General features: G+C 40.1%; 1 protein-coding gene across 1 annotated transcript in view; it reads left to right on the top strand.

The window, feature by feature from the left end:
- The first annotated feature begins 327 nt into the window (after positions 1 to 327).
- LOC115773049 (CUB and sushi domain-containing protein 1) overlaps positions 328 to 11,498 on the top strand; it is a 454,304-nt gene continuing 443,133 nt past the window's right edge. The window contains exon 1 of the mRNA XM_030719557.1: positions 328 to 463. Within this exon, the coding sequence (XP_030575417.1) occupies positions 328 to 463 (136 nt within the window). The remainder of the gene's footprint in view (positions 464 to 11,498) is intronic.

Below are 11,498 nucleotides of genomic sequence, written 5' to 3'. Positions count from 1 at the left end.
CTCCTCTCTTTCCCTAAATCTCTTCATCTCTCTGTCTCTCTCCTCCGGTCCTCCGGTCTCTGCTATGACAGCTCACACCAGCGGCGTGTTGCCCGATCTCAGACCATCAACCCGTCACTGGTTGTCCTGTCCAAACGTTAACATGGACATGTTTGTGGGGGATATTCGTGATTGATCTTCGGGTATTTTTGTATAAAAACGAAAGAAAAAGGAGGAGGGGGGGCGGCCGTCCTCTTTTACCCCCCTCCGCTTCCTTCAGCCAAGCAGAGCGGCAAGGTGGGGAGAGGGCTTTAAAATTAAGCCAGCTTGGATTTATTTAATAGCAAAATGACGGATTTAGGAGCGCCAGAGATGCTGCTGATGTGGAGGAGGCTGAACGTGAAGAAAACGGGAAGGCTGAGACGCGACCTCCCGCTTCTGCTCCTGCTGGGGCTTCTCATGGGGGATTTCTCCTCGTCCAAGGGTGAGTTTTGGAGGTTTTCAATTGCCTGCGTGTTTGCGTGCGTGTAAGCCCGCTTGCGCGCAGACATGCATATGTGCGCGCGCGTGTTGGAGCATCGTAGTGTTCGCAGGTTGGACTTTACGTGCGCGCGCGCAGGCGAGAGAGGGGGACAGAAAGGTAATGCATGCAGTTTCATTGCTGCAGACAGCGTCGGTGTGTGTGCAAGAGAGTTGTGTGTGTATATGCGTGTGTGCGCGCACGCTGTCAGCTGTGGGTATTGCATGTATGCGTCCTATTCTGCGTGCGTGTTTGAGATACTAACATGGACAGAGAGTGTGTAAAAGAGGGAATGAAAGCTACATCCTATATTCAAGCACGGGGAGTTATAGTGTGCGTGTGCGCGTGAGAGAAGAGAGCGTGCAGCGGCCAAGTTGGGCACACTATTTCATCTGGGGAGTGTAGGCATGCTCACTTTCAGGCCTCTGTGCTGTCCCGATATCCTCATCTAAGTAAATAAACCAATTCAAAACGAACCGCAGGCCAGTTAAACCAAACTCTGCGTTTGAAACTGTTAAAATTCGTGCTTGGTGTGAGGCACAGCTCGGCGACTAACTCAGTTTGCTGTCTACAAATAAGCAGAGAGAGATTTTCATGTGGAGGGCATGTAGAGAGGAAATCCCATGCCCATAGTTGAACATGATTTTGTGGAGTCGAACTCACACAGAGGAGCAGTTTTCTCAAAGGCTGTGGAGTCTGATGGTAGAACAGGGGATTGATGCTGCATGTCAGCAGCCCAGCAGGTCTATGTTGGGGGGGGGGGGGTTTTTGTGACCAAAGAAGTCCCTCGTGCCACAGATAGAAGAAGAGAGAAGAAAGTGTTAATATTCTCCTCGTTTCTCTGTTACTTGGGTCATCAATAGCTTCTCTGTGTATGCTTCTCCCTCTCTTCCTCAGTGCTGGTCCCTTTGTATTTTCTTCCCAAACTCCCCTTCTCACACATGGACCCATCAGATCTTTCGCCCTCTGATGTAGATTTCCAGCTGTGTGAAAATTCTTGATAAATGCATGTGTGTTCAAGTAAGCTCATTTTGTTCTCGTGTAATCTGTGCTTTCCCTCAACTCTGATCTACTCCTGCTCTTACATACTGTGCATTATAGTGTGTGTGTGTGTGTGTGTGTGTGTGTGTGTGTGTGTGTGTGTGTGTGTGTGTGTTGGTGGTTGTATGCCTATCTGTATTCCTCTGCCATACACACAGGCCGTCAACCCAGAAATAAAGGGATCTGAGTAAATGTAAGATTGCGTGAGATTTGTGTATGTTGATAAATATGACAGATGTGTTTTTAAGCGATTTCTGATCGAAGCAACTGCCTCTTATCACCTGCGATTTATCTTTCGTTCCAATCTGCGTCTGCCTGTGTGTTTGATGCCGTGTTTATCAGCCTTGAAGTCTGTACATCTCTACATCTCTCTTTGATTATGCTACTCAATTTAAACAAAACATCACATGATAAATTCAATAAAGCCTTTCTGTTGCTGAGGAGTTAATCACACATAAATACAAAGAGAAAATTAAAGGGCAGACAGACATCTGGAAAGACAGACGGAGGGTAGCAATAATTTATTTTGTCAAACCTCAAACCCCAGATGGTTGCCAGCCTTTTAAATGTGATGTCGCACTTTAAATTCCAACACAACTAATTATTGATTGACTGGAAATGTCACTTAAAATGTCATAAAAAGTCACATATGACTGAAGCATAAAAAAAATAAATAAAATAAATGCCCAGGTGAAAGACATGGGTTTTTTTTTTTATACAGTCCTTGAGTTTTTTTTTTTATGATGGTGGTGATTATTTTCATTATTATAATTTCAAAGTAATTTAGTTAGTTAAATGTTAGCTAGAATCTCGGTCCATGTGACATTTGGTATTCTTTTCATAATCCCTCCACTTTTTATTTTTGTAATTACTACTCCTCTTTTTTTTATGATTATTATTTTTGGTGCTGCGAGTATTTGTAGTAAGAGACTCAATTTTTAACAGATATGCCCAAGATCAAAGCAACTTTTAACTGACCGAAATCTTCTAGTAATATGTTATTTATTAGTAGGTTCTGTCTGTCAATAAGATTAAATTTTTAACACCCAAATTTGCATTTGAGGAACATCGGTTAATTAATAAATAAAATAAACATTATGTTAATTGTGTATCAACATTATGTTAAATTGGAAGCCTGTCAGATTACAAAAATTCATATTTTTGTGGAATGTCCAATTCAATTACTCACAGTCATTACATTAAATTTACCTGCCAAATTATGTTTCCTTATCAAAAGCTCAAGCAGGAATAAAGATAAATAAAAATAAATAAATAAACTCAGCCTTTTCATCAACAGGTTGTTACAGCCAAGAAATGTCCAAATGTCCAACTGTGATAATAATTCCCATAAAACCCAGCTACTGCTTATATAATTGATATATTGTTAACTACACTCTACAGGGGACTGTACAAAAGACATTTTTTGGCACACACTCAGAAACACACAAACAAACAAACAAACACACACACACACACACACACACACACACACACACACACACACACACACACACACACACACACACACACACACACACACACGCACACTACTGAGAATAACATGTCTGAGAACTTCATTTTAGACTCCCACTGGGACTATGAGGCACTTGTTTAATCACTCGCATGCACACTTATACTCTTACAGGAGCGCGCGCACACACACACACACACACACACACACACACACACACACACACATGCACACATGCACACACACGGGCACACACAGATTCTGACACAGAGGACATTCCAGTGACTTATTTCTGCTCCCCTTTCAAAGTGAGAACTGATTAAAAGTCTGTTTTTTTTTTTTTTTTAAAGCTTTTTAATGTTTATCAGGACATTTACCCCTAAATGCACATACTCACACCTTCACACATACACACTCATACACACAAATGAAAGTATATGCGCACGGTGACAATTAGCTGACATTGAATCATTGCCAAACAACAAGATATTGGAACTAGCTGTCTGTCCTCCTGCTTGGCATACTAATATCCCACACGGGAGATGCACAAATGGACACACACACACACACACACACACACACACACACACACACACACACACACACACACACACACACACACACACACACACACACACACACACACACACACACACACACACACACGCACACTGTGAGAAGGTAGCTAATTAAAACAGAGCTATCTGCACAATCCACATTCACTTTAGGAACAGCAAACCAGGGGAATTAGATGTATAGAAAAAGTGTGAATCCTCTTCCAATAAAATGTGTGAAAATCCAGAAAGCATAAGAAAATGTGAAAGAAGAAGTGGGTGTATATGTCAGATGCCATTTAATATTATATTAACAGTATTTTAGAAGACTTGAGCATGGAGTTCTTTATTTTTTGACCTCGGGGACACAGATGTGCCTGTGGTAAATGTTCCTAAAGCAAAAGTGAACTTAGGTGTTCCTAAATCTTTCATTCATGGCCTACATCATCTTCAGTGAATACATTTTGCCCAGGTGTCATCCCAGGCTAATGATTTCTCGGCATATGCAACCACCTGTTATCTCATTACTGAGGCATAAGGGTATGACATAAAGATGAGGGGAATAGTTAAATAAGTGAAACTAATGTCTGTAATAGTTATCACATGCATTCATGATGCATGTAAATGGTAAAAAAGTGAAATAAGTATTAATGTATAAAATACAGGCATTGAATATGATTTAATAAGGGAAGTTGTAATTGTTGAAGAATGCAGTACCTTAATAAACAAGATATATTTCTCAGCTGTGTAACTCTATATTATAATGTGTAAATATTCATGTTCCATTTATGAATGATAAGTGGAGTGATTTAAAACAAACTGCTACTGATTTTGCCTGGAACACAGGTTTTCATTGTAGGACAAAATTAAAATTAAAGGGTATATATTGAAAACCAGTGGTTGACATACTCTGATTAGTACTGATATTGTCACTCACAGATGCTCTTCATTTGTCCAGATTGTCATTACTACATCTCAGTGACTATGCATATGCAAAAGCATGTGTGTGTGTGTGTGTGTGTGTGTGTGTGTGTGCAAGTTTGTGTCTCTGTGCTTGTGCTGTTAATCATGAAAGAAAGAAAGGAAAAAAAAACAAAAACAAAAAACACCACCCTACTAAATTTTTGGCTTTTTGATATACTTGGACAAGGAAACATTCAAGCCTCTTTGAAACAGTAGCTCAGGATAAAAGTAATGTACTTGAATAGCTCAACAAGAAAAAAAATTGCTTTTTCAACTATTTATACAACAAAAATAAGAATAGATGTAATTTTGTCTGTGAAAAAAGTAGGTACATTTATGGCTTCAGAAGCTGTTGTCCCATGTAATAGAAATAACTTCTTTTTGCTGTTTTGGCCACCAGTTTCTGACATGCATTTTTGCCCACTCTTGAGCTGAATGATGTTTGAGGGCACTTGCACTTTCTTGTACTGCAATTTGCCAAATATTTCCACCACCATTATAGTTGCTGATACGCTTTTCAGGAGAAAAAACTATGTTTGCTCTGTCACTTTGGCGAAGGAAATAACTTACATTTAATTCATCTGCCCAGAGCACATTATTTCAAAGGGCTTATTAAAACTTTTGTGGGAGCCATACTAAAAATATAGATGCACACAAAAGCTGAAAATGGTCTGCGCCATAGATTGATCATGTTCCCATTTCTGGAAATGTACACATGTGGATTAGGCTCATATCTACAAGCCCAGCGTCAACTGTAATTGGTCAATACAATGCAGTTCATCAATGCAGATGCATCTAAATGAGCATGCAGTTCTTCCATTCCTTTAGTTCATCCATGCAAAACAAATACTCAAGACTGGTGTATTTATATGTTTACAGCGTTCACACTGGTTGCTTAACAAGTTGCCAAATTCACCGTGACAATCAGTGATCTACCACACCCTGAGATATTGTTTGAAAGTTAAACTGTTGCAGTGACAATGGCTTGCATTATGACCGTGAATCATAATGACCATATCCAGCACAATGATTTTGTGAGAAAGGTCAATAATTAATTCAGTCTGCGGATTTTCACAAAACATATGAGTATATGGTGAAAAGGTGACTGGCATGGTTGTGCTTTGGTCCCATGCAGAAGATGTGCACAGCCTTGCACAGGCTCTCAAGCTGTTTTCTGTCACCAGGGGACAGTGTCAGAAACATGTGCTGTCTTTGGTCCTTAAGCGAACTGTGGAGAAGACTGAAGTTAGAATAAATATATATATATGTATATATATATATATATATATATATATATATTTTCTGCACTTTTACATCTATGTGGTGAACTCCGCTGTCACTCCCTTTCTTGTTCAGGTCCACATTTGAACTATGCACAGCATCATCCTCGTCAGGCTACACGCTGTTGATTTTTTTTGGAGGACTAACCACCGTACCACCGTGATGCCCACAAATAACTCTGCTGGTTTTAATGCTAGCGATAAAGTGAATCCAAGTGAGATATGCTTGGATTCACTTTATCACTTGAATTAAGTGATCAACAGTAAAATTAAATGTATGAGTTGACACATTGTTATAGGTATAATGATTCAGTATTTTTTTTACAGTCCCTCTTAGATTTACTGCCTCACTACATGCATTATCAAATTTCCCTTTCTTCTAAATGTTTGTATGAGTGAGTCATGATTCCACACAAGTGAGCACATTGTCCTTTTCAGTTTATCTTCATAGATGGCATGGGGCGTACGCCTCTTTCAGGCCCCATTTTGTGCATATAAAACAATTATAAATGAGGTCACTAGTCTTTGGGTGTACTGGGAAACTACAGCTTTGCTTTAATAAAGCCTTTGGAAAGCAAATGCTTTTTTATGACTCACCTGCCTTTCAGGTCAAATTTGTGCGTTCTCTTCCAAAAGACTTCAAATGATCTTCCCCATTTACTGGGGTGTTCAGTCCTGGACAAACTTGATGAAATCTATGCCACTTGTAAAAGATTTTCCTTACAATTGAATGATTAATTTCTTTGATTTCCTTCCTAGGATGTGAAATCACCTTTTTTAGAGGCCCTAAAGTATTTTTTTTAGGCAGGATGACACGTCACCCTTCAGTAGCAAAGAGAACACCAGACTTTGGATGTCAGAGGTTTAAATAGGTCACGTTCCACCTGTTACTCCCTAAGAAATTCAAATGACAGAACTTTTAACAGAGCCATTGCTTTGTGGTTACAATTGGTCCCAGTGAAATTTCTGTCATTACATTTTGAAAATAAATAAATAAATTGGTAACAATTTCCATGAGATGTACTTTTTTTTTTCCACATGACAACATAAATTCATATTGTACATTTACATGTATGTCTTTATAACCTGTTGCTTCATTTGTTTGAGGAGTACTGGAGCAATTATGACTTTGAGCTCTATGTGTGAAATGAACTAAAAAGACACACACACACACACGCAGACACACGCACATGTTGAGGTGAAGAAAGAGAAGAACTCTGTTCAGTGTTCTCTGGTGTTTGTTTTGTAATTGATTCCCCTCAGTCACACCAAAGACCACACACATTTTAAATAATCCAAGCTTGAGAAACAGCAGAAGAGACCCATTACGTGTCTGTGCACCTGCAACAGACAGAGTGAGACAACTCATTGAGTGCTGATGATTTTCAGGTACTTAAGAGTCCTTCAAGATGGTCCAGTGAGACCAGAAAACACACACACACACACACACACACACACACACACACACACACACACACACACACACACACACACACACACACACACACACACACACACACTCTTCAATACACTTGACTACTTGAGTACACACTTCAATGGAGAGCAAAGAGGTGGTGTGTGGATGCGTTTAAAGGAGAGAGGATGCATAGAGATGCAACAAATACTGAAATCTGAAATTTAAATATATATACACACACACACACACACACACACACACACACACACACACACACACACACACACACACACACACACACACACACATCTGTGTAGAACATCTACTGGGTCACGGTAGAGTTAATTATGAGATAACATACAAAATAGATGTTAACTATATATGGGTCATTATGCTTGTTATGTTGGGGAAAAGTCTTTTATAGCCATCCGTCCTGGTTTGAGCAAAATGAGCAAGTAATCTGTCTTTATAGTGTTCAAATGACAGAACTTTTAACAGAGCCATGGCCTACATACAGTACACTAATTCAGGGGGAGAGGGCAGTGAGAAAAAGACTGAGTGGAAAAAGATGTGAAAACAGAGAGAGAGAGAGAAGTTTAGGAAGAAGCAGAGAGCAGAACAAGTGTGTGTGTGTGTGTGTGTGTGTGTGTGTGTGTGTGTGTGTGTGTGTGTGTGTGTGTGTGTGTGTGTGTGTGTGTGTGTGAGATTAGAACAGAGAGGAAGGGGAGGCAATGCTATGCAGGGGGAGAAAGTGAAAGAGAAAATGAAAATGTATTCTCCAGCAGATGCAATTAATCAGGAATGACTTTTCCATCTTGTGCTGCTCGGCTAGTAATGTCTGGCATTAAGTAATGACATCATAACCATGTCTGCTCTGAATTTATACCTTGGATACAGAGGGAAATCCGCCAAACTGACCTAAGGGCACGGACACACAGGGCTCTGAAATCTGTTGATATTAATGACTGGACTCAAATATTTCATGCTTGTAGTAAATACTGCGTCACACACAGTAGAATCTCACATCTATCTGTCATTTAGGATCTGAGAGGACAGCATGAAAAAAGGGAAATAAAAGCCCATGTGTATATCACATGAAATAGCTTGACAGAGTTTGAAATTATGAGTACTATAAAAGCAGTGTTGCATAGCTGGCCCAGTTGTGTTTTACCATCCATTTGTATGCAGGGATAAATGCCATGTCTAGTGTAGTTTTCAATCTCTTTTTCAGAACCACCATGTTAATGTTAGTGCTATCAGAAACTACTCAATTCATCTTTTCAATACTATGTTGCCTGAATAGATTAAATAAATCTAAATAAAGTTCTGCTGCATGCTATTAAAACTCCAGATACAGCTACAACAAACTATAAGTCCTTCAATTTACATCAGGGGTTAAACTTTGCATTTGGCTGCTGTAGAGTTTTTGATGCAGCCACTTTTGACACAGCAGTTTGTTGCTGTTTTCCTGCACCTTGTGGTGCAGACGCCTCGCTGTGGTGGGAGCTGAGGGTTATTTCATAACACAGGATTACTCAGCCAGCCAGCTCTAAAAATAAGCATGAAATGAACCTCTCAAATAGAGTTCATAATGAAAGATCTGTCGGCGTGACTACAAGACACCCATGAAAACTAATATCCAAATTTAATTTGACAGATTATTCAGTACATCAACAGTTATGGTACATTTTTTTTTAACCAATTCAAATAAAGTACATAATTTCCACTGCTTTCCGTTCATTTGCCGTGTTAGTGGCCGTGCAATGCATGTTGGTAGCGGTGGCACGAGTAACCCCACACCACACTGACTGCTTCTTGTTTGCGATAAATTGAAATAAAATTTCAGATCACATCTTCTAGAAGTGAACAAACATCTCTTCCACAAATGCAAATGCAACTTATTAAATGTTTTTAGTTGAGTGACGCATTCTCACAGCGGACATGCTCCAGGTGCCATATGACTTTCTTGCTGGGCAACCTTTTTGTATTTTTTGGTCCTGCAGCACAGCATCAGCACTACTTGAATTGGGATTCTGAGATTTTTTTTTTTTTTAATCTAGGGCCTTAGCTGGTCTGTGGAAACTATTCTACTGCATGATTCCCTGTGGCTATAAAGCTTAAATAACTCAGATAAAAGTAATATGGTAATTACTAAACCAGGTAGGGAGAATCACTTTTAGATGACAGTGCAGGGTCAGCTGGGAAGAACTGGTTTGAACTCAGTGATATGCTCAAAGGCACTGGTTTGACTAACTATCCTATATTGAATATAGTGTCAATCTGCTATACCACCCTGCAGCTTTAAATCTGTTGGTCTGGTGATGCCATTCGTTGAATATAAAGGCTAATGGGTCTGTTAGTGCAGCACGTTTTCTGTTTTATTATTTCCGCTTTGCCTCTCTGTTAGCATGACATTTTCTATAAGCTGTAGGCTAATAGCTGGCTAGCAGGCTAACATTAAGCTGGCTAATGTGTCTGTTAATGTTACATTAGTGTTATTTCAGTTTTTCTCTCACTTAGTTCCATGGTTTAGGGGCAAAGTGTGTGTATATGTTTTTGTTTGACACTAGGAGAGCGCACCTACGCTCCTTGTGTGTGTGTGTGTGTGTGGTGGTTTTACGTGTGTTGGGTATTTTATGAGTGTGTGTGTGTGTGTGTGTGGACGTGCATTCTACATATGGAGCCAATGAGTTACATTTCCATTTCAAAGCAACGAGTCAGCAGCAGCAGAAGCCACTTTCATCCATTAATGTGATTTTAGGGAGAGAGCGAGACAGTGAGACACACACACACACACACACAGGGAACTACATAGAGCCACAGTGATAATTACTCTCCAGGTTGGCAAAGGGTTCAGATTGTTTATTAGTGTCTCTGTCTCAGTGTTCCTTTTTTCCTGACAACCGCCTCCCATCTCCCTGTTTTTCCTTGTATTTTTCCTCAAATTATGTGTACCCCACTCATCTGCTGAACAGTTCAGTGTTTTAATGCAACTGTCACTCACATTACCGGGCTCGCTGAGTGTAGTGGTAAAACTCCCTGTGAAAATTTAAAAAAGTCTGCAGAGGATGAAATGTTTTGAAGAATAAAGAGTCCGCGTGTGAAAGTGTTTGTCTTTGCCTTGAAGAGAAAAATGCTTAGAGTTAGGGTTAGAACCGTGTGTGTTAGGGGGATCAGTGAGGGGATTACTTCGTGCTTGAGTGCCCTTTTGTGTGTAAATGTCCATGCGTAAGCTAAAAGAAAGCATGTGCCACAGTGTTTAGAAATCATTTGGTGTATGCAGCTTTTCTGGGTCCAACCATGCGAATGCTGTACAAGCTGTGTGTCACATTAATGTAGTATTGTGAGTTGAAAGTGAATGTGTTAGTTTTGAATTTGTTGTATATACATTTGTGTTTGCTTGTGTACACACACTTGCCTGAGTGCGTGTGTTTGCTTCTGTGAGTGTTTCCATGTGAAGAAATTCATGTTTATGTATTTCCATAACCTCTGGAAGTTTGTGTGTGCAGATGAGCACAGGAGCAGTGCAAATGTAAACCACGTGGCTGAAGATAAGAATGCATTTTGAATAATTTTGTGTGTTTGCATTGATAACCTGCGTTTTTGTGTGTGAACTTGTGTTTAGACATTTTCCACTCAGCGTGTGTGTGTGTGTGTGTGTGTGTGTGTGTGTGTGTGTGTGTGTGTGTGTGTGTGTGTGTGTGTACATTTGAGAATAAATGCATTGGCCACAGGCTATCATTGCTCCAGTAGCATCGTTCTTATTCTATCCATTTTTAATGATTGGTAATGGTCGCTACAAGTGTTGAACCTACATCATGAGGACACAGCAAAAAATGGTCCCGTGGTGCACAAAGTGTGCAAGGCAGAGGAGACAGACATAGGGAGGTTAAAAACTAGTGCTCAAAGGAGAGAGAAGAGATGCTTGGAGGGGGTGTTAATAGATGTTAGCTTCTAGACGCTAACATCATAGGGGGTACTGCTGAAAAGGTCCCATGATACAGTGGGACACTGCAGAACAGCCCCGCAGGAGGAACCGGTGGGTGAGGAAGAGTGAGGCAGGAGGTGAGAAACAGGCCAGAAGGCTTACTGACTGACTGACTGTTTGATTTACTGACTAAATGATGGACTGCTTGTTAAACTGACTGACTGACTTGCTGGTTGATTGGTTGTGATACAGACTAGCTACGTGACTGACTGCAGCAATTGCTGATTTGTTGAAGGCTTTTTACAAGGTACCTTTGTAATGGCAGAGCAGGAGAGAAGAGAAAGC

This window comes from Archocentrus centrarchus, chromosome 3 (genome assembly GCF_007364275.1).
Source record: "Archocentrus centrarchus isolate MPI-CPG fArcCen1 chromosome 3, fArcCen1, whole genome shotgun sequence".
In the NCBI taxonomy this organism is placed as follows: Eukaryota; Metazoa; Chordata; class Actinopteri; order Cichliformes; family Cichlidae; genus Archocentrus; species Archocentrus centrarchus.
This window is presented reverse-complemented; position numbering and strand designations above follow the sequence as displayed.